The sequence below is a fragment of the Neofelis nebulosa genome, chromosome 10 (genome assembly GCF_028018385.1).
Source record: "Neofelis nebulosa isolate mNeoNeb1 chromosome 10, mNeoNeb1.pri, whole genome shotgun sequence".
Classification (NCBI taxonomy): domain Eukaryota; kingdom Metazoa; phylum Chordata; class Mammalia; order Carnivora; family Felidae; genus Neofelis; species Neofelis nebulosa.
This window is the reverse complement of record NC_080791.1, coordinates 109,252,142-109,275,523: the sequence shown is the minus strand read 5'-3', so window position 1 is coordinate 109,275,523 and position 23,382 is coordinate 109,252,142. Positions and strand designations below refer to the sequence as shown.

Below are 23,382 nucleotides of genomic sequence, written 5' to 3'. Positions count from 1 at the left end.
GAGCAGGGAAGGCTTCTCTGAGGTGACATTTAAGCCAAGACTTCAATGAGGGAGCAAGCTGCATGGACCTAGAGGCAGGTGCAACAGCTTGTGCAAAGACCCTGAGGCAGAACGTGCCCGGTGTGTCCGAGGCATGTAAAAGAGGCCAGCGGGAGAAGGGCAGAGTGAGAAGAGAGATCAAGCGAGGAGGTCAGATCATACAGGCTTTGTGGGTTACGATGAGGGCTTTGGATTATATTCTTAGTGGGATGGAAAGCCATTGGACAGTTTAACACAGACTGATTAACATTTTAAAAAGCTCTCTCTGGCTGTTGTGTGGAGAACAGACTACAGGAAGAGTAGGTGGAAGCACAGATAGTTAAGAGGCTATTAGAACATCCAGACAAGAGACAACAGCAGCAGTGAGAGGAGTAGGGAGCTGTTGGGTTCCGGATCTGTCTCAGGAAAGCCTATAGGATTTGCTGGTGGACTGGATGTTGGGTATGAGAGACAAGAGTCAGTGGTGCTTCCAAAGGGTTTGGCCTCAGAATGGAAGAATAAATGGAGAAGTCTGTGCACAGGGGAGCATTTCATACCACAGGGCTGAGTGTGGGCGAGAGAAGACCAGAGGCCGGAGCCCTGTGTTCCCCAGTGTTCTGAGGCTGGGGAGCTGAAGAGGGTAACTTAAGGGAGGTCAAGAAAGGGCGGGTCAGAGAAGTGGAAGGAGAGCAGAGCGCTGTCCACAGGTCAAGTGGAGAAAGTCATTCTAACAGGCAGTGGGCATGTACAGGACAGGTCAAGCAAGAAAAGAGACCCTTGGATGTGGCCACTCAGGTCACTGGCGACCTTGGTAAGGGAGCTTCTGACGGGGCTGTTGAGGAGAAAAGCTTGCAGGAGTGCAAGTGGAGGCGGGGAGCATGAACACCACTTGGAGAATCTCACTTTAAAGGGAGCAGAGCCATGGCGTGGCAGTCAGAGGGGATCTAGAAGCAGAGAAAGAGAAGTTGTTTTTAACCAGGGAGCTGTTCCTGCGTGTTGGTGCGCAGATGCGAAAGATCCGGTAGAGATGACGGCAGGAGAAAGGGGGCAACTGCAAGAGCAAAGCCCTGGAGGTGGGAGGAGGGGAGGCCCAGGATGTGGAGTCAGACGCAGCAGGCTGGGGGTTTATGCCTCTTCGTCACCCTCATCTTTCCCATCATCTGCTCGGTCTCCTCAGTTCTAAGCTGGACCCACACCTCTCCCGCCTGGGCCTCCCATGAGCCCCCAGGTCCCCACAGCCCCTGCACTGCCTGAGCCCTCTCCCACTGCCTCCCACCCTGGAGGCCTCTCCCGGAGCTTCCACTCTGCCCTGAGGCCACACTCACATCTTCTCTAGCTCACCTTAGACACAATTTGACTTCTGGCATTTCCTCTCACGAACCAAACTTGTTCGGTAACTAACATGCAGACTGCATTTCTGGGACACTTTTATAGACCTCGCTGGACTCTTCCCCTTGGGAGGCAGGCATTATTTCCATGTTTCCGGCTCAGAGAGTTTGGTGCAGGGCCACACTGCTGGGTCCCAGAGTCTCCCTCCAATAGGTCATTAGACCACAGGGCTTGGGGAACCAGTGACAGCCCATCCTACCCGGTCACACACTCCTCTGTGGCTGTGTCCTGCAGGGCAAGGATGCCAAGTCCCAATCTCTGGGCACTTCACCACGAGAGGAAGGTTGGTGTGCAGGCCTCTCTCCTGGGAGTGTGCAAAGGCAAAGACCCAGGCACCCGGAGAGCAGGGGCTGTGACTGTGTTCCATCTCCAAGTTATAAAGGCAGGCAGGAAAGCCAACCTAATGACAGACCCCAGCTCCACCCTCTCCCCCTAGGCCTCAGACTTCACCAGCATCCAAAAACTATGGCAGGACATCAGCCCAGTAGAGGGAAAGAACCCAAGTTCTAATTATCAATCAGAAGACAGAAACTGCCCTTGACATGTCACTGTCTTGGGAAGTGGGATTTGGGGATGGTGAGTCCCAGAGAAAAAAGGTTATTTTGGTGTGAGGAGAGTGTTATTTCTGTTTCTGACCTCTGCTTGCCTCATACCGGGAAAGACAGCTTCATGCCTGTTTCTATAATTAAGGAAATGAGAATGCGCTTCTTCCAGCCATTTGAGAGGAGTTGATTTTGAGAGGAGTCGGCTGTGTTGTGCAGAGGGGAGAGGGTCGGATAGATCCTGCATCACAGTGAGAGGCATAGAAGCCCAAGCCTTGCTAGTTGGTAAGAAATCACCAGTTTATTGAATGAAAAACCCAACATCCACTCAGTCCCCCAAACCCCACCCCTCTCCGGCCCCAAGAGAGCAGCTCAGCCCAGGAGATGCTCTGGACAGCAGGGCTGAGCAGGGGTATAAGGGCTGGAGGAGTTTGGGGAGGTATGGAGAATGAGAAAAACACTTTTCAAAATGAAGTTCTGTGCAAAAACTTCTAGAAGGGGTGAGGGCAACGGTAAAGCTCTGGAGGTGCTGGGGTGGTAGACAGAGGGCTGCGGCTGGGATGGCGGCCCTGCGTGCTCAGCTTCTCCTGAGAAGGCTGATGGTCGAGGCTGAGGAGTTGGCTCAGACCCCCATGGCAAGAGGGAGGGTTTGGAGCCTGCTGGAGAGACACCTGGCTGGGAAGGTGGGCTCTCTGTCCAGGTGGGAGGAGGGGAAGAACACACTAGGGAACGGGACACAAATGGACATGGTGGGCACGGGGAGATGTAGGGTCACAGACAATATGCCGGTGGGGGTCTGCCTCCCATCTGTCCCAGTCTGGAGTTCAGGAAGAGGCAGGCTGTGCTGGAGGGCAGGGGGTGGGAGGCAGAGGGAGGAGAGTCATCAACAAGGGGGAGCCACAAGGACAGCGACTGGTGCCCAAGCGAGTCACATGGAACCACCAAGAGACTGGCTGTGCAGAGAACCAAAGAAACACTCAAGGATGCTCGTGACATCTAGGGGGGGACCTGGGGGGTCAGTGAGGAAGTCGTGCATGGGGGAGACCAGGAAGGCCCCTCCACCCCAGAAATACATGGCATCACCACAGAAATGCGGTTCTGGGGGTGAGGGAGGGGTGGGGCTGCTCCTGTGATTGTGGAGGGGAGGGGGTCCCTTGGGCTCAGGGTGCCCCTCCTACCCCACACTGGGAGAACCCACTGGAGTGGGAAGTGGCCCTGGGCCCCACTTGAGGGGGGGGGCAGGTTGGGCAGCTGGCAGAGGGATGGGGAGGGCTGGATTCCCTGCTGTGGGCCAGGGTTCCAGGTTTCCTATTTCCAGGAAGGAACTGGTGCCATGTGGGGAGACTGGAAGTCGGTGAAGGGAGGCCCAGAGGATTCAATTCCAGGGATGGGTGCCAAAAGGCAAAATCGACACGCCCTGGCCTGGAATGGGAGGGAGAGGACTGAGCAGGAGGGAGGGGAGCAGCGTCCCCACTGGCAGTGTCCTTCAGGACTGGGCAAGAGAGATACAGGCCTCAGGGCCAGGAAAGGGGACGCTGGACCCAGGCCTGCTGGCCTCCCCCTGCCCGCAGGCGGTGAGGCTGGTGGCAGTGCCAGGAGGGAGAGTGGCCAGGAGATAGTGCCCTCAGGTGGCCTTGCTGCCACTGAATAGTCCCACTGGAAAGTGCTTGACATGGGTGGGCCACTGGGCCGCCAGCTGGAAGAACTTGATGTCACTCCACTCGACTCCGTCGATGGACACTGGGGTGACAGGGGAAGGAGGGGGTGACCAAGGCTGCTAAGGCCACCTCCCCACGGTCCCTCGGGGAGGGCCATCGCCTCCCTCCCCGCAGAGTCCCCTGCCCCTCTTCTTCCCGCCCTGCCCAGCACCCCTCCTCCCGTGTCTCCCCGTACCTCTCAGCATGGTCTGCTGCTGCTTGGCAGAGCAGATGAGGCGGCTGATGCCCTCGATGACCTGGCTCTTGGAATCTACCTCCTTTTCTCGAGGTTTCTTGCTCAGGAAGATCGTGGGAACTGGAAAGCAAGCAGAACCACCTCTGTCACAACCCTTGGAAAAGTATTCACCCCCTCCCCTCTCTCAGCCCCACCGGCCCCTCTTCCTGTGTGTGTGTGTGGTGGGGGGGGGGGGCGGGGGGGGGGAGATGATCTGCTGACGGACATCCTCTCTCCCCAGCTCTGGGTAGGCAGGCAGCACGTACCAGGATCTTTGAGTCCTGCCCCCTCCCAGCATAGGCCTCTCCTTGGGCTTCAGTATCATCAACTGTGTAACGAGGACCTGGGGCCAGTTGGGTCTCTGAGGTCCCTTCTAGCTTGGGTGTTCTAGGTAGCCTGTAGGGCAAGGAGCCTGTGCCCTTGGGCTCCTGCCTACTCACTCGCACCCACGTAGGGCCGAGTCTGCTGCGGCTAGGAGGAGGGAGGCCACACCGGAGCGTCTGCACCATCTCTGTTCTAGGGATGTCGGGGCAGCAAGGAGAACACATAGAGCTGTCAGGCCTGCCCTTGTTGCTCTGGCTTTTGGCCTGGCACAGTCCCCCGCTTGCCCTCAAGAGGAACTCTGTGGAACAGAGGTACGAACAGAAAGGGGCCCAGCTGCTTTGGGAATGCTCTGAGGAGGAAGGGTCCAGCGAGTAGAGAAAGCCCCTGACAGCTGGGCGATGGGTGGGGCTGGGAGGGCCCATGGGTCACCTGACAGACTTGTCTGCTATGGCAGGTGCACAGCCCAATCAGCAGAACAGACGGCAGCAAGCTCTGCCCTAGCCCTGGCCTGGTTGTGGGGATTCTTGCCTCATACTCTCAGAGCATAGGACCCAGGCCACCCCCAACTCTACCTCTAGTGACTTAAGTGCCCCATCTTATCCAAAATGGGCTGTACTCCTCTTAATTCTTAAGCAACAAACATTCTGCTTCATGGGGACACAGTGATGTCCTCCTCTGTCACATGGTCCATCCCTGAGGGTAGTGGCTGGAAAGGCTCCCTTCATTATGGCAGCACTAACTGCCTTGGCCCCTAAGGTGCTGATGTTCAGCAGGTAGGGACCAACTGCTCACTGGGAACATCCATTTCCTTTGCTAAAGAAGGAACGGCCTTGTCTCGCAGGTGACGCAGGTCCCCGGGCTGGACCCCATGATATATGTGCTCTTCACCTTCATCCAAAGATCTCCCAGAAGCAGATTCTGTCCCAGGCCCTGAGAGGAGATGGGGAACCCCGGTGGCCCCAACTGTCCCTGGCCTCAGATGTCACTTACCTTTCTTGTTCTTCTCTTTGGTGACCACAGTCATTGCCATGGTACCGGAAAGCTGGGCCTCCCCACCATGGGGCAGGCGGGAAACCTGCACTGAGCGGAAGACGCTCTTGAGGGTGTTCTTGGAACTGGCGTCCCTCTTGTCGCCTTCCCTTCTCCGCTCACCAGGGTGGCCCAGCCAGTAGTCCACCTGGAGGCCAATCACGTCCCCATATGGGCTGTTGGGGCTCCTGAGGAAGGGGAACAGTAATGGAGAGTAGGCTCTGCCTTCAGTTTCCAACTACATGGCCAGATTGGAGGGCCCGGGGGAGACTGCCAGGCTCTGGGAGGGGTGAGAGGAGGCGGCAGATTAAACGGTTCTGGGTTCCCTCCAGTCTCATGGAATTGGTTCGTGTGGGAAGGGAGAGACAGGCTGATCAGAGGACAAAGCCAGGAGCGGATAAAGACCTGAGACACTGTGAGGGAGCCAAATACAAAGTCACAGGGCGATAAGGGAAGCAGAGAGGAAAGGAGCTTTAGGAAGAAAGCCTGCACGCATACATACACACACTCATATGCACACACACACACACACCCAGCAAGCACGTATGCACACATATACATACACATGCACATACACATGCACACATATGTACACACCCAACAAGCAGAGCCCAGGCAAAACCCAGCCAAGGGCTGGAGAGATTAAGTGGGGCAGAGACAGAAACACCTTGGCCAGCTCCACAGCAGCCCCAGGAGGGAGAGCTGATGGTTGCTGACCTGCGGCTTTCTCTTATTTATGGCACTTCTAGCTCAGGGATAATTTTAGCTCCGAGGGGAAAAAGGGCTGATGTTTTCTTGAAAGGAGGCGTCAGACACAATAGGTACACAGGCTACAAAAGTCATCTGACATTTCTTTCTGCCTACTTTCAGTGATTCCATTAAAAACCAGCTTAAATGGGATAGAAAAGGAGGTCGAAGTTAAGGGCTGGTCCCCAGACCCTCAGGAAGCCTGGAACCATGAGGCATTACCGGCTGTGTGGGACTTCGTCCTTTCCTGCACTGTCCCTTCCATAAGCCAGTAGAGACCACATCATGGGAAGTGAAAAGGGGAGGAGAGGGTGAGGGACGATGAGGGTTGGGATCCGAGGTGCAATGCAGGCTTCTCGCCATCTAAGAGCATTCATGTTCTTCAGGGACCGTGACCCTGTCATTGGTGTTTCTGGGACAACCACGGGCTAGTGCCTCCCCTCCCTGCTGCTGAGGACCATTCCCAGGAGAAACACAAAGAGGTAAGGCAGAAAAAGGGAAACAGGGAGGAAGAAGGTGCAGGAGCCCATTTCTGTTCCTGACTCACACCTGCCCTTTTCTCACCTCCCAGCCTGCTCCCTCAAGCCCCCTGCAGGAGCATTCTGCTCCACACTCCGTCTGTCATCTCCTCCTGTTCTCAGGCCTGGCATGAGAGGTGCCTTCTGAGAGGCCACCCTGACTGCCTGATCTAAACTATGGGTACTTGAGATTCTAAAGAAATTCCTTCTCCTTTCAGAACCATCCCCCTACTATTTTTTCATGGCACTTACTGCAACCTACACAATTTGAAAGTTTTTGCTGCTCTGGCATTGCCAGGACCCAGAAGCCTGAGCTCCGGGACTAGGATGAGCCTTTCTTATTTGCTGCTACAGCTCCAGTGCCTCAAACGGGCACTCTGCTGACAGACAGACTGAACGCATGAGAGAAGGCAATAATACCTCCCGTGTGCCAGGTACCAAACCATACAGGTTCTTATTTAAGCCTCACAAACTGTGACATGGCTATTTCACTCTACTTACGAAGATGAAAATGAAGCTTAGTAACTTGTCCAAATGACAGATTCTTTGCTTGACCGAACTTTAGAAACTTTAGTCTGGCTCCCAAACTTTTTCCTAGGCCCATTTGTGTACATCTCTGTAAAATCCAGTTAGCAAGAACCCTGCTAAGACAGTTGGCAAGAGCCCCCACCCTCCCTGTCTGATCACCTGGGATACCTGCTCAGGTTCCTCATCCGCCACCACCCCCAGAAGATGTCTGACACCCTGACCTGTCTTCAGCAAGAATCTCCCGACCCCTAATGTTTCTTCTTAGTCATTTTCCATCCACACCTGCTCCCTGGGTAGAAATCCCCACTTGTTTCGGTTGTGTTGGAGTTGAGCCACTGCCCCCGCAAAATCCATGGCAGTGCTCCCTACACCTATCTCAATGGTCACACCTTGATGTGGTCTCTCTCACTGAGCCTTAGAAAGTGTCGTTGAGTAATTAGTTCTTTACCAAAAGCTAATGTAGCGGACCTAACACAGACCCACGACTCGAACCCAGGTGTGCAGGACTCCCGTGCCCACACTCTTTCCCCCTCGCTGGGCAGTCCCCCAGCAAGACTCCTGTACAGCACTTTACAGGTTACAGAAGGTCTCTCTGTCATTTGTCTCATTCAATTCTTTTACCTGGGAGACAGGGAAGAGAGTATCCTCCATTGTTCAGGGCTGTTCCACTTGCCCGGCTAGTGACCGAAGTCTCTGAATTTGAACTCCAACGTCCTTGCCACTAACCTGCCTTCTACACTCAGTATAACATCACTGTTATACAATGCTGCAGGCAGGGGTGAGGGGGCAGTTAGTATGGTTCCTGGGCCCTGAGGGAGAGGGTCGGTGGGAAGGAGAGGTATGGGCAAGAGCCTTACCCCACAACGGCGAGGGCACTGCTCATGGATGGGGACGAAGGAGGGGTGGCTGTGGTATCTCGGCTCAGGCCTGAGCTGGAAGGCGGTGATGTGGAGGGCACAGTAAGGCTGACCACAGGCGAGTCATCCCCATCACCTGTCAGGGGGACAAGCACAGGGGGACAGCCAAGGGGTCAAGGTACCCCTCTGTCTCAGCTGTAGCTGAGCTTTTAACACCTCCCCACCACCCCCTGCCACCGCTTCACCCAGGAAGTGAAGGTGGCCACAGTTTTCCTGCTCAAATTGTGACTTAACCTTAGGAGCCCCCAAATCTTCACCTTCTGGCCTGCTGGACTAGAGATGAGCCTAGAAGGCATCACCTCACTTCACAGAAGCAAAAGAATCCCAGCCTCACCTGCAGTAGAGGGAGAATCTTCAACCAGACCCACCTTCACCACCTGAGAGAAAGAAGAGATACCGCACTAAGTCCTCTCACTAAAGCTGGACACACTTTGATCCAGTTGGAAGCAGGTGTTTGGACACAACAGCCATTACTATATATTATTTGATCAGAGGCTTTTAAAATCTTTGCAAATCCAGAGCAGCCCAGATCTGTAAGATACGTATAAAAGCCCAGTTCCAAACAATGATGTGGGGGCACATGAGGCCTTGTGGCTCATCTCTAGGGAGGGCAAAAAGCCACCTTGAAGGCAGGAACCATTTCAGTATTCTGATCTCATTTCTTCTAAGATCACGTGGGTAGGAGGCCATTTTCCCATGTCAGAGAAGTAAAGAACCGCTCTGAGAAAGCTTAGTAAGACAGGGTGTTGCAGGGGAGGAGCTCTCTGAAAGCCTGCCTGTTGCACCAAGCAGGGGAACATGCTGATGTGCTGATACCAGCTTCCTCCTTTCCAGATCTGGGACAATATGGATAAGGAGGTGATCCCAGGCACCTTCCTGCCCCTTTCCTGCCTCAAGGAAGTGGTATTAATTTCAGCTTCCCAAAGGATTTTAGATTTCTCATAGAGAATTCTGGGAAGGACAGAGGGGGCCCTCCAGCGGCCAGCAAAGGGCACAGCTAGAAACAGACTAAATGTTACAGCTGTGACTTGAAGTGACAGGTGAATTCCTGTGAAGTAGCAGGCCAAGGGCCTAGCACCCGGCAGAGGTGCAGCAGAGCTGAAAGGTCACAGAAGCTGCACCCTGGGGACTGGCAGGGAGTGGAGATAACGTGCAAATGGTCCCGTCATGGCTACTTAGAACACAGTGCTGCTATTCACGGAAGTTTGTCCCAAATTCTCTATGCATCCTTATTTTAGTTCTCAGAAAGTAACATACCGACACTCTGAACTTCCTGGACACAACTCCCTTGCTCCCCTGGCATTATACGAGGCTGCCGGTTCCTTTGTTGGTTTAAATTTTAAATTTTTAATATTTCTCTCTTGTCTGTGAGGCCAGCGTGTGCAGCAACCCATAGCTCCACAAAGATGTGTATCAAACCATCAGCTTAGGCTACAGGCTGTGGTCTGGAGCCTCCAACATGGCAATGGAAGTAGCCCCAGTGGCTAACAGGAACTGAGTGGATCATTCAGGCAGTAGGCTTTAGCAAGGCACAAGAAAGGGCAACCGAATTTCTCCAGGCTCAGGGATCTCCCATGATCACTCAAGGCATCCAGAGTCTGGGACGAGCAAAGAATAATCCCTTCATCTGCATATGTCCCCCTACCCAAAGCTAGGAGAGTATAGGAAAAGATACAAGCTGACTTGGAAGTGAAATTCAATTGTCTCATACATGGAAATCTGAATTTTCAACCACGCTTTTGTGGAGTGCTTTGGCCCCACAGGGTGTCAGCTCTGTCACCTCTGGGGTCCCTTTCTTGGTTGGGCCAAGCTACTGCCAAATGAAACAAAGGCCAGTGCCACCTGACATCAGGGATATTCAAGACATTTCCCTTTTATTTTCAAAATCAATGAACTCATCTAGAGATTCTCCTTTGACTAAATAGGAAGGGAAAGGAGGGATCCTTCTTTTCAGTGGTACATTTGACCCTGAAGACAGAAATACCTACCTCTTGGACTTCTCTTCAGAATATCATCTATCATTATTTCATTTCTGAGGCAGCCTTCTTTTCCCTGGAGACTGCAGAACCTATGCTCTGGATGTCCCTCCCTAGGCAGGCCAAGGCACCAGGTTCTGGGCTTGGTGTAATAAATATGAGGATACTAGTGATGATCTGGGGTAGCCCATGATTCAGGAAAAGAGGATACTGAAAGGAACAGCTCAGTACATGTTCCAGCGCAGGGTTTCTCCACTTTGGCATTATTGACATTGGGGCCAGATTAATCTGTTTGGCGGGGCTGGGGAGCTGTCTGGTGCACTGTAGGAAGTTTAGCGGCATCCCTGGTCTCTACCCACTGGATGCCACTAGCACCCCAACTTCCAGCTGTGACAGCCAAAAATGTCTCCGGGCATGGCCAGATGTCCCCTCGGGGCAGAATCACCTCTGGATGAGAACTACTGTCTAGATGAATCTTTTATTTGTGTATGTGTATGGGGGGAGGCCAGGAGAATGGATGGGGTACAGAGGAGTGGGGAGTCAGTACTCACGCCAATGAAGGGGATAAACTTCTGATAGGAGTCTTCATCAGGGCTGTTGGGAGAGAAAGAAAAGCTTTATAGTTAGTGGGTGATACTGCATGGAGAGCTGGGGATACAAGCTTTTAATATTTATTTATTTATTTATTTATTTATTTATTTATTTTATTTTTTATTTTTTTAATTTTTTTTCAACTTTTATTTATTTTTGGGACAGAGAGAGACAGAGCATGAACGGGGGAGGGACAGACAGAGAGGGTGACACAGAACGGAAACAGGCTCCAGGCTCTGAGCCATCAGCCCAGAGCCTGACGCGGGGCTCGAACTCACGGACCGTGAGATCGTGACCTGGCTGAAGTCGGACGCTTAACCGACTGCGCCACCCAGGCGCCCCAAGCTTTTAATATTTAAAAAAAATTTTTTTTTCAATGTTTATTCATTTTTGAGAGACAGAGAGAAACAGAATACAAGCCGGGGAGGGGCAGAGAGAGAGAGAGAGAGAGAGGGAGGGAGGGAGAAAGAGAATCTGAAGCAGGCTCCAGGCTCTGAGCTATCAGCACAGAGCCTGATGTGGGGCTCGAACCCACGAACCGTGAAATCCTGACCTGAACCGAAGTCAGATGCTTAACTGACTGAGCCACCCAGGTGCCCCAGCTTTTGATATTTTATTGTGGCTTCAAGGGAGTCCAGACACTACATGACACTTTCCATCATGTCTCAGGATGGCAGAGGAGCCACAGATAGAGGCAAAAGATCCGATTCTGCATACTTCACCACCTGCTCCCACGTGCGGATTTCAGCCCCTAGGATGGGCTTCTCTTATGCTAAGGGGGCATCTATTTGGGTGGGGAGGCCCAGGACAAGGATGGCGGGGCCTGGATGGAAGGCGGTAAAAACACTGCCTCTCCTATTCTCTTGAGTTGCTACAAAGAGAAACAGGTGGGGAGAAGGAAAATACAGAAAAGCAAAGAAAACTCAAGATTTAGCTAGCCCACCCACCCTAGCAGTTTCAAGAAATCCCCTGAAGTGAAACTTACAACTTATGCCTGCAGGTCAGCATGGCTTCAGCTACGGGGAGCTGGTGTGTGACACCTGCCCCACTGACATACTGCATGACCCGCCCGACCACGTCCAGTTGCTCTGCAGAAAAGACAAGAGATGACTGCCGGTTTATTTCAGCAGGCAAACCTGAAAACCTTCTGAGAGATCCCCTTGTTGAGACCCATCAGAAGACCCTCGGAGTTGAGGGAGAGAAAGGGTTCTAAAGATCCTCTGGTTTTGAATATAAGGAACGAAGAACCAAAGCGCTGTTCTCTCCCTTCTGATCTCCGTTTGCAGTTCCTCAAAGCTCCGCTCTCCTCCAGGCTAATCGTGCTCACGCTTCTATTTTGTTCATACTAATCTCGTAACCTAGAGGGACTCCTCCACTCTACCAATCTGTGCCTATCACTTCCTTCAAGGTCTGGTGACACATTTGCTACTCCTCAGCCTTGCAGAACTCAAGCTCACTCTAAGCGCTGCCACTTTTACTCTGTATTCCAGAGAAAAGACGTGGTCAGCACAGTGTTATTAGCTTATAAACAGATTGCTTAGTAACTCTTCTCTGTTTCTTATGCTTGATTTCTACAACTAGAAATGTCCTCCTCATCACCTCCTCGTGGCCCTCCTTATCTCTAGATGCATAGGAGCACAGCAAACAGCAGAGCTTAAAAATGTCCAGAGTGAAGCGGGACTGCACATAATGGGCCTCCTCCTACTAAATACTTACTGCGAAAATAAACATGCAAAGGGATTGGGAGTGGTAGAACCATCGGGAGGAGAAAAAGTAAGCTCTCCTGGCCCCTCCTTTGGCCAAGACTGGCCCTCCATGAGCCAGGTGGCATTTTGCCTCAATCCCTCACAAACGGCCATTACCTGACACTGGGGGCTCCGAGCGACTGAAGAGGTCTCTCCAGCCAGAATCAAGGAAGTTACTGCTGTATCTACTGTCGACTGAGCCCAAGTATTTGGCCACAGGGTGAGAACCTGGGAGATGGAAACCAGAGAAGGTAAAGTGGTTAAGGGACAAAATACGGCCTGGCCTTTGAGCTCCCTAACTGTCCCTTCTTAGGGCCCAGCCCCAACATGCTGCTTCAGGAGTGAAATCTACTCCATTTTTACCGAGGGGAATGATGAGAAAGCGCATGTAGCCAAGCCAGTCGGAGGTCTTGCTGGCCAGCGACTTGACAAAGAACCGGAGGATGGAGCTCAGGTAACTCTGGCCTCCCACTGCTGCCACCTTCACGGGCCTTGGCATGGAGGAGTTGCAGTTGCAGCTGGGGAGCAAGGGAAGAGTCACAACCACATTTGGGGGGTTCACCAGCATCCTACTCGGACAAAGGCCCCAAGCTTTGACTTCACTTGATTCCACAACCCACAGAGGGAAAATAAGCCAATAAACAAAATAATACACAGAGAGGCAATGAACTACAGTGCTTTTGCAATAAGGAGAGAAACCTAGGATCAGAGAGGCAGGTGACTGTCTAGAAGGAAGAAAGAATTAGCTTAGGCTAATGGGAGACAATCTGGCAGTGCTGCCAGGGGTCAGCGGTTGGGCGTGAGCCCGGATGCCTGGAGGACCTGCGGTTCTCATTCTCATTGGCGGGGACTCTGGGCCCCTCTGGGGAGGTCCTGACTCTGGATGCCAAGTATCGTGGCACAGTTAGAGGGATGAGAGTAAAAGGCCTTTGTAAAACCCTGGTTTTCTCCCTGGTATTCTTCGTCCTGGGTTTAAGGAGAAGATGTGGCAGGTCAAGAGTACAAGTTGGGAGGCAGGGAGAGCAGGAGAATGACATTTTCACACCCTGACCTCTGGGGCCAGCAGGGACAACAGAGCACCGTGGCCCGCCACTGTAAACCACACGGCGACTGAGGAGTTTTGGTCTGGTGAGGCAGGGCACTCCTGTCACCGCTTAGAAGTCAGGGTGGGAGGATGAAGTCAGAGGGAGCCCCAAAGGGCAGGAGACAAGCAGAGCCCTTACTAGCGCTGAATACGGGTGAGCAAGGCAGACAGCACGGCCTGGACCTCCACGGTGGAGCAGGTACACACGACAGGCTTCCGTTGGTCCTGGAGCAGCTCTGCCACGTACTGGGGGGCAGGGAGGGAAAGGGCAGGGACACAGGTGAGTCCACGCAGCAAGAACGCAGCTCCCCCACAGGCACCAAGGAGCAGGCGAGGCCCAGCTTGAGTGGCAGGGCCCGTCCTCTGTCCTTCAGATCAAAGCTGGGCAAAGGTCAGGTCTCTGGCTGCCAGTGAAGAGAAGGTGGGGCTAGACCCCATATAGACATGCTAAGCAGGAAATGTGGGAAGGTTAAGGAATCTTTAGATTCTCATGTTGCCTCTGTAGCATATGTTCCAGGTGTCGGGGCCACTAGGAAAGAGGGATTCTGCCGCCAGGATCTACCCGGGGGCAGGGGGCGGCGGTGCCTGGGGGCCAGAGGGTATTGCTCTCCCTCTTCTGAATTGCCTTCCTGGGAACTAGGGCAACCTCTGGCATTTTGTAGCACTCTGTACCTTTCGAGATACCTGTATTCTGTTATGCTGACAGAAAACCCACACACGACCACCCTGGAAGGAAGGCAGGACCAGTAACACTATCACTTTTCTACAGATGAGGAAGCTGAGGTACAAAAAGTTAGTGACGTGAGGTCCCACAGGCCGGAAAATGACAGAACTGGGACGGGAGCCTAGAACTACAGGCTGAGTTCAGGGAAGAGGGGCCTGAGACATGGGGATCATTTTCCCGTTTCTCCACGTCTTGCCTCTTGCTCCCCAGAACCCCTCCTCCCCAGCCCTGCCATCTTTAGCGCTTTACCTGGCCCTGCCAGTCCGCAGTGTTGACAAGGATGACATTTTCTGGGAGAGCTGCATCTGATACCAGGATCTGATTCAGCTGGTCATACACAACCTTTCTTGGAATCTGCAGGGGCAAATGTGTCTGTCAGGTAGTCCCCAGGGAGCGTGAGGGGAGAGCAGGGTGCACCAGGGTAGAGAATCTCTGGGGCAGGGGTAATTCAGGGAGAATACAGGGAGACACTGGGAATTTCTGGAGGAGACCCAGCATCCCACTGGCCAGAGCAAAATGGAAAGGACAAGGATAAAGAGTAAGCAGAGAGTCCTCAGAGAACACACTCAGACACCAGGAACAAAGCCCCAGCAGTAGTCCTGACGGAGGAGGGGGAGGGCAGACTAAGCTAGAAACGCGATCAGCATGCCCTGAAGGGTAATGATGCAGCCGAAGTACCAGGAGAGGAGGAGGGCGGTAACAGTTACCAGGTGCTCACAGAAACGAAATTGAGGGCAATGGGGAGAGAACCAAGGAGAGCGGCAGTGGGTACTGTGTGGGGAGCCCCACTGTCACAGGGAACAAAAGGTACTTCAGGAACAGTGATTAGCAAGGAGGACGACACCTGACACCTCGCCCCAGGCACAGGCTATTCTGGTCTCCAGTTCATTTTCAGCTATGCAATAGCGGCAAACTCAGGAAGCCATGTTGACACAGACTTTTCTCTTGGTGCTATTTATCAGGTAAGCGAACAGGCTTGCTGTTAGCTCTGGAGGAAGTGTAGTTGTGTGAGGTGCCAGTTTAGAAAGGTTCCTTCCCCAAGCCCCGATACCACTGGCCTTCAGAAAGAGAAAATAATTCCTGAGGTCTGGTTTCTTCTGCTTCTATTCCAGCCTACTCTTGGGTCTTTTAATCAAAATACTTTAATATTGTTGATTTGCCAGCTTGAAATCACATTAACTGGCCCATAGTAGTACGAAGGGTATCTGAGTCCAGGTGGGTGATGTCCAATGAGATACTGACGGTTGCTGTCCTCTAGAATAACTGATTCACCACACAATCTCTAGACTGAGGTCTGATGGAGGCAGAACAAATCAGGTGTGGAACTGCCACTTGGGGGTGATGGGAGGCTGTGACAGTGCTGGCATTTCCTGCTCCCTCCTCCGCTCCCTGCAGATCAGCACCGAAGCCAATTCCGCACTGGTAGTAAGTAACACATATGTTAGACTTCTCTGATTTAGATCTGTCTTCAAGACTTTTATTCAGAACATTCCACAGTATTCCCTCTTTTCTCTCTACCTAACTGCCCAAGGAAGATGACAGAACAGAAGCCAAGGTCTAGGGATGCTCAGAGGGCCCTGGCCTTGAGAGGGAGGGGGTACCTGCGTGCTGTGGCCCAAGTCGGGGGACCTCTCACTGTCGGAGCTGTTGGTTCTCTCACTCAGGGGCTTGGAGAGCTGCCGCTCCTTCAGGGGTGTGCTCCGCTTCTGCCGGGGCGTGTGTACCCCATCCACTTTGCTGCCAGAGATGTGGAAAGGAGGTAGTTAAATAGCCCCCGTGACCCCAAAGCCATTATCAGCCACTCTTCCCCCGCCCATGAGCCTATGCTAACTATGGTCACAAGCCTCACACCATCTGCTTGGTTTCCTTAATTCTACCCTCCCTGCTTTAGGATTTTCTTCCAATCTCGAGTACCTGGGAGAAGCAGAACCTTGGAGATCTGTTTTGCTGGACTTCATGGGAGTTTTGACCTTCTCTGGCACAACCAGACTTGTGCTCATATCCCCAAACATGTCCTGGTCAGTAATTTCCTGCCAGGGAGGAAAGGAAACAGCGAGGGTTACTTCCCCCTCAGTGACCACCCAGGAGCCTGGAGAGTCTCACAACGAGGGTCCGTCTCTCGCTCTCTTTTCCTAGAAGCACATGGTTCTGCACCTCTCTCTCCAATGAGGAAGTTTACTGTTTAATTTGATGGAGTGCACCCACTCTGCTGGGTACTGTCTCTTGCTACTCGATCTGTCCTCTGCATTTACGAACTGTTATTTGTCAACACACAAACCTGGGCTGATGATCTGGCTTCTTTAGGTGGGGAGGAGAATTTTGATCGTGACATGACATGATTAGAATTTCTTTTTCTTCCCTTCCTTCCCTTCCTCCTTTCCTCCCTCCCTCTCCCCCTACCCTCTCTGTTTCTTGGAATTTCATTTTGAAATGACCACTGCAGTGTAGACCACAGTCGGGCCAGAGTGGAAGCTGGGTTTCCAGATTATTGGTGAACTATGAAGTGCAAGTGTCTAGTAAGCTTTAAATTAACCTTGCATCAAGTCTAATGTTTGGTTATTCACCGGATCTTTGATGTAGCATTATTTACTATAGGAAACAGAAGCCTAAGATAATTCTTCCCTGGACTCCGTCAACTACCAGGTCTCACTGTGAGGCTAATGCATAGCACCCCCCCCAGTGGTACCTGGTAAAGTTCTCTGCTCCCTCCCACCGTGTCCAGCCTCCGGTCCCACTGGAAGAACTTCAGTCTATTCTGAGAGGCCCAGCTCAGATGTCCCCCTCCAGTCAGAATCACTTGTCCTTCCCTGAGCCTCCACAGAACCTCAGGAGTGCAGAGCTTGGCTCTCCTCCTGGAGGGTGGTGTCTTGATGGCAGAGGCCTTGGTGTTCTCACCTTCGCATCTTTAGTGCTTAGCACATGTAGTTACCCAGTAAGTATGTGTGGAGCCAGTGTATAAATTGGGCACTCCAAGCGATACGTTCCATTTCTCTAGGGCTTGGCTCACCCTCCTGGGCAGCTCCAGTCTCTTAGGGGAAGGACTTGACCAATAATCACTTGGAGATTTAACGTGTAGGCTGCCTGCTCACACTAAAAGCAACTCTGGAGGAAGGGATGGTTTTTCAGGGGAAGATACTGGTTGTCATCTCGCAGAAGTAAATAAGGATGACAGATAGTGAGAAATTATCCAAATTAGCATTTAATCAGATCTAATAAAAGAGCAGAATGGGGACATTTCTGGTTTGCTAATTTGGGGAATGACCTGGTCTCCAGGGTAGCTTATATTCCATGGGTAAGGATTCCAGGAGAAAGAGAACACAGAACATTCACAAGTCCACAGACGTAGGCAAAATTCCCAGGGAGGTCTTGAAGGTCTTTTGGCTTTATTTCTAAAGGCACAAAAACTAAGTTACACAGGAGGCTGAGCTGCACATACCAGAGTGTCTGTTTCAGTCAAGCTGTCATCTTGATTTTTAATCCAAGCAGATTTGACTTTTTCTAGAGCAGCCAATTCCATCTGCAAAAATTAGAATAATTAGTCATCACCATCCAAATAACTACCATTCTAACTGGTTCTCTTGGTCCCTCGGAAGCTTAAAATGCTTCCAAGATCTCATCAAAATCTTTGGAATTTCCATCTTCTAAGAAGTGTGTTTGGTGAAAACTAAGTGTCAGAAGGATCAGCTATTCTGTCGTCATTAAATCAGTAGCACAGTGCAACTCAGAGCCCAGCAACTCTCATCTCTCGGACTCTCACAAGATGTCACAGGGAAGAGAAGATCAGCGTTTAGATGACTTTGTATGGGCCCCGCAAGGCCTCTAACTCTGGGGACAGTAAATGCCCTCGGAGGACATCCGGGGCCTCTTCTGCTTCTCAGAAGTTGCTGGGAAGGAAAATCTTACAGTTCAGGTCTTTGACTTTGAGACTAAAGACATCCATGGTAGCCAAATTTATTTTGCTTGGTAGAAACATCTACAGACCCCTCAAGATAAATGAATATACTAAGCAAAACACGCCCAATGCTATGCCATTTAGGTGTGAATTAATTCTCCCTCTGTCCCCAACTCTTATTAGCGTTTTTCATAAACGTTAAAAATTTACTTTGTAAATAACTGACACATAGAACTATATTTTTCGTATTTGCTAACATTGTTTCTGGCTGTGCAGATGTCTACGTAAAAGTCACAAGAGTTTGAGCGTTGTTGTGGGTCTTAGATGTAGGGAAGGTACTGGCCTTAGTGAATCTTTCTGGAAACCAGAGAGTCAGGAAAGATCAAAGATATCCTACCTCCTCCCAATCACTCAAATTCCTTCCTCTGAGTAAATTAAATAGTACTGAGAAACACTGGGCTTATAAATTCAAGGGGGTACTTGGAAAACTAATGAACAACTATAGCAAATGTAGGCCCTGTGTCATATTCTATCTACACCATATGGTTTCTTTACCTCAGCCCTGCTGACATTTTGGCCAGACCCTTCTTTGTTGTGGGGGATGTGTCCTGTGCATAGCAGGATGTTAAACAGCATCCCTGGCCTCTACCCACTAAGTGCCAGTAGCAGCACCCCCAACCCCTCAAGTTGTGACAATCAAAACTGTCTCTAGTCGTTGCCAGCGCCAAATGTTCCTTGAGAAGGAGGCAAAAACCACCCCTGGTTGGGAGGCACTGCCCTAAACCATCTGCAAGACTAACCAACATACTTTAACTAGACCTTGTGACCCCAAATCTTGAGATGGTTTGGCTCAGAGCCAAACATAATAGTTTGCCTCAGATTGCAAGCTAGTTCATTACATTGTCTATATGAAGAACCAATGTTAACAGAGTCCAGAATCATGGGAAAGTCCTGGTTAGATTTAAGACTAAAGATGATTTCACTCAGTTTTGGATTTCAGTATCACAAATGAATTAAACACATTTAAAGAGAATGAACTGGGGCAATAACACCATTCTGCTGAAGGGTTTTAAAGTAGCATGTCAAGCCCTGGGACAAGTACAGAATTGTTTCCATGGTGAAGCTGCCAACAACCTTCACTTGGCCTGGGGTTAAAGGGAACCTGCTGGCTATTCACGGACTCTTCTAGATGTTCCAAGCAGTCCCACTAGGAGCAAACTCCCAATTCTCCAAATTTCTGTTTTTGCTCCTATAAATATGAAGGGCTTTTCTCACCCCAGAACCCTGGAACACAGCCGTGCAGCAGCTGTGTCTAATTGGGTAGCACTGGAGGCAGATGCCACCAGTCCAAAGTACTGTGCCCATGGGGCAATGCTGGTGCTACAGGGAGGGTACATGCTCCTGTGAGGGGGGCAGAGTGGGGTAGTATCTAGGCTCTCATTTGTATGAAGTACTAGTCTCTAACACCATTATTTACAGTGCAATGGAAATAGCAACTTTTAGCAGCAGGAAGTCTCGGCTGAAAGGCTGTATCTCTCGACCTCCCTGACTGAAGCACTGTCAGGGTCTCTTGTTATTCGCCTGGAAAACCAAATTCTGCTGCTACTGTGTACTCAAGTCCTGGGAAAGCTAACAACTGTAATAATTTGTATCAGCAGAAATTCCTTCTGGTTTTAGTGATACACTGAATCCTCTGAAACTGGGGAACAAAAAAGAAGATTAAGAAAAACAAATAACAATGCTAGGAAATCAGAAAGAGAGGATAAAAGTTGGGCAGCATGTGCATACCTGCCTATATATGCGTGATCTCAGTATTTTTTTTTCCTTCTATATTTGGAGCTTCCCTGTAAAAGCATGGCCTTGCTATGTATTTCCCCAAGTGCCTTTCATACTAAAGGATCCCAGAGTTCTACATCCACATCAAGACATATGGGGCTCTTCAAAACAGAAATATCACAGAGAATCAGCAAAGCAAGTTTGAAATCTGGCCAACAGAGCCAGGGTTTGAAGGACTCACTAAAAAGACATCGACATTCTAACAATTTCAGGGGACCAGAACCGAAATGGTTCTGAGACTATAATAAGAACAGCAACAGCAGCCTCCGTTTACTGCTTTTACTGTGTATTTCCCATGTGGTAAGCCAATACATCTATCCAGCGAGCACATGCCAGAGGATTTACCCGCATTCTCTCATGGTATCTTCACACTGCCCCACAAGGCATGTGCCTTTTGCAGGTACTCTGTAGACGAGGAAACCAAGGCCTGGCAACTGCCCCAGATCACACAGTCAGTGGAATGATGGAGTCAAGATTCAAACTCAGAGGTCTGACTCCAGAACACATGCTCTCAACTTCAGTCCCCCCCTGCCCAGAGAAAAGTTCTGCTTAGATAAGGGCCCTTGGGCCATCATATTGTAAAGACTGATACTCAGTTGACTTTTGAGCTAACTGGGCTGCTATGCTAACTCTAAGGCACCTGAGGCTCAGAGGATCAGTGGTTCTTCTCTCTAAACTGTGTTAGCCAAACAACTGGGACTGAAGTAGAACTTACAGACAAGTTCTATCCACCAAGAAACACCTTCATTAGTATAAAATAATGTATTGATGTGATAACAACAATCCCTACCATTTATTGAGAATTCATTATATGTTAGGTGTTATGCTTAGTGTTTGGGGGGCATTATCTCAGTTAATAATTGCATTTTGTTACAGTATTCCTTGTTCCACATTCCTAGGACACTATGAAACAGTTCTCCTTTGGCCAGGTGCCGGTTTTCTCTCTAGAAGGGTCATCCCTTGTATTTATATTTGAGACGGAATCTGGCTGTAGTGGCCAATGATCTGTCCATGTGGACACTGACCATTCAGGAGGGCCGTTTAGAAAGCCCATGAGGGAGAGCAGCTACAAGCCACATAAATAGTAAGGTGAGGCCTCCTCAGCTCCAGATCAGAGTGCAAGGTCTTCAAATGGCATGTCAGAGGCTCCTCTGTGGAGGGATTCTCCTTGTGGGCTGCAGTTTTCCACCCCACATTTCTTCAGTAATGCCACCTGCTGCCACTGTTCTAGGGCCAGACAGTGCCGGCCGGCTGTGCCTTCGCTGGGAAGAGGGATGAGGTGGGAGACAGCCCCACCTGGTGGCAGCAAGCAGTAAGGCAGCCCAAGAGCTGACCCATGAGCTGCCACAGGGTCTGCAGACCCCTGGGACGGATGGCAGCCCTTCCACAGACACAGTACTTTTCAGGGGATGGAGTACCTCACATGTCATTTCTTCACAATTAATACCTATTCACAAGGTGAGTTTTGTATGCCCTCTGTTGAAGTGGAGCGAACAGAACTTAAAGGACTCAGTTTCTTAGATCTAAAGAAAAGACACTGGGCTTGCAACAGCACACCGTAAACGACACTAAAATCATGCACAACATCTTCCCTTTAGCTGTAAATGAGAACAGCTTCATAGGGCCTGAGGTAGATACAGCATCAACCCAGGCTCCAACCCCTGATCCACTGCTAGGGGAGCCTTCCCAAGTAGGAACAGAGCATGGTCCAGGGTGATGCTGGCCTCCCGTGGTGCTACAGCAGACAGAAACTTTTTCCTTTTGGTCATCAGGCAAAATGGAAATCTACCCGCTAAATTCCTAATTCTTTGAGGGCACTGCCCCCCCCCCCCCCCCCAGGAATAAAGCCTATGTAGGTGGGCTTCCTGCCTCTTTACGTTCTTTACCTAGGCTGGAAAGCAGAACTGCTTAACATTGGCAGGATGCCACACTCCCAGCTACCATGTTACAGATGTCGAGGGAGAAATCTGAGGCGCTGTGTGTTCTGGGAAGGAAGGCTCCAAGTCGTGGCAGGAACTGACCAAAAAAGAACACCCAAACAGCCACAGCAATGCCCACAAAGAACCAAGCTCCCAGCCAGGACTCTGATGAGGACACCCAAGGTCGACACAAGATAAGACTGCTCTTCTAAGGTCACAAAACGAGCCAAGAGCAGAGTGCTCAGAGTGTTAAGCCCCAACACTCCCCTGGTCCCTCTCCCCAACCCCCATATCCGTCGGTCTTGCTCACAGGGCTGGTGGTGTCTTTGCCGAGGCTACCCTTGCTGTTGAGGCTGCCAATCTCCGTCTGTGAGCTGGACTGCGACATCCCCTCAAAGAAGGGCCTGCGGCAAAGAAGCACAGCCAGGGTCAGTGGCCACCGGGGCCCGGAGCAGCAGCCCGTGGAAGGTTGGGTAGCGATGCAGTGTTCAAGAAAGATCAACAACCCGGGCTTGAAGGATGCCCGCTGAGGAAGGACACAGCAGAGTGGACAAGGAGGGCCTGGACCAAAGGACTTCAGGAAAGTCCTATCAGGACTTTTGCCGGCTAGAGGCAAAAACAGTGATCCTTATCCAGACAGCTGGAGGTTCAACAGGGTGAGGAGCCAAACTCCCTGGTAATGGAGGGGAAGTGAGGGAGGGGGCCTAGGAGACTGTGCTGGCTTAGGAAGGAGACATGCAGGGAGACAATTCGATAGAAGAGGTCTGGGCCTCACTTGAGCTTGGGCTTTGGAGTGCTAAGGATGCTCTCCGTCTCTTCCATTTCAGGGCCACTGTCGCTGGGATTATACATCTCCAGACTATCATACAGTTCATCCAAGTCCTCTTCCACCTCTCGTATCTGCTCTCGGGATACGTGTTCCAGCCCGAAGCCTACCTGTGGGGGACAAAAAGCTTTGAGTTTGGGGTTACCTCTATTAACAAGTATGGTAGATGTATAACTCTTTCCTCCTGGACAGGTACCAACTGGCCTCCTTAACTAGTCGTCCTTAAGAGGCAATGCCATAGCTTCACATGCATCGGGGTAATCTTAGTGTCCTTTCTGTGATCTAATCCTGAGAGCAGGGATGTGGTGAGGCCACCTTTCCCTTTCAGTGCCTCCCTACCACTCCACACTATGGGCCTGGCATGAGAAGAAAAGTACAGGTGCTAATGTACTTCTGCCAAAGCATGGGCACAAGAAAACCCAGAGGACTGTGACTCTGTGCAGGCCGGTTCCATTTTCCAGGAGCCCACAGAAGGACAAAGACACCTCTCAACAATTTTCTTCTCCATTTCTTTCCAGTCCATTCAGAAGAGAAGCCTGTGAAAACTGGCACCAGGCCGGTCAGAGCCCAGGGAGGACACAACATCTCTAGTTTTTATTTTAAGTTTATTTATTTATTTTGAGAGAGAGAGTGCAAACATAAGTGGGGGAGGGGCAGACAGAGAATCCCGAGCAGGCTCCTACACTGACAGTGCAGAGCCCAACGTGGGGCTCAATCCCACAAACTAGGGCTGACCACTGAGGACGCCCCTACCTCACAGGCTGTTGCTCACAATGTTCCCCGTCCAATAGGAGGGAAAATTCAACAACAACAACTAGATTTGTTACTGGCACCCCGTAGCAGAG

General features: G+C 51.1%; 1 protein-coding gene across 2 annotated transcripts in view; it reads right to left on the bottom strand.

Moving 5' to 3' along the window:
- Positions 1 to 2,228: 2,228 nt before the first annotated feature.
- The window catches only part of PACS1 (phosphofurin acidic cluster sorting protein 1), a 156,757-nt gene continuing 135,603 nt past the window's right edge, over positions 2,229 to 23,382 (bottom strand). For both annotated transcript variants that reach the window (XM_058689719.1, XM_058689720.1), the window contains exons 9-24: positions 22,487 to 22,647; positions 22,022 to 22,115; positions 17,501 to 17,581; positions 15,979 to 16,094; positions 15,666 to 15,801; positions 14,314 to 14,418; positions 13,480 to 13,586; positions 12,620 to 12,774; positions 12,374 to 12,484; positions 11,497 to 11,599; positions 10,472 to 10,514; positions 8,279 to 8,321; positions 7,885 to 8,020; positions 5,196 to 5,422; positions 3,843 to 3,962; positions 2,229 to 3,689 (exon numbers count right to left, since the gene is read on the bottom strand). In XM_058689719.1, coding sequence (XP_058545702.1) covers positions 3,574 to 3,689; positions 3,843 to 3,962; positions 5,196 to 5,422; positions 7,885 to 8,020; positions 8,279 to 8,321; positions 10,472 to 10,514; positions 11,497 to 11,599; positions 12,374 to 12,484; positions 12,620 to 12,774; positions 13,480 to 13,586; positions 14,314 to 14,418; positions 15,666 to 15,801; positions 15,979 to 16,094; positions 17,501 to 17,581; positions 22,022 to 22,115; positions 22,487 to 22,647 — 1,854 coding nt within the window. In that variant the 3' untranslated portion in view covers positions 2,229 to 3,573. The remainder of the gene's footprint in view (positions 3,690 to 3,842; positions 3,963 to 5,195; positions 5,423 to 7,884; positions 8,021 to 8,278; positions 8,322 to 10,471; positions 10,515 to 11,496; positions 11,600 to 12,373; positions 12,485 to 12,619; positions 12,775 to 13,479; positions 13,587 to 14,313; positions 14,419 to 15,665; positions 15,802 to 15,978; positions 16,095 to 17,500; positions 17,582 to 22,021; positions 22,116 to 22,486; positions 22,648 to 23,382) is intronic.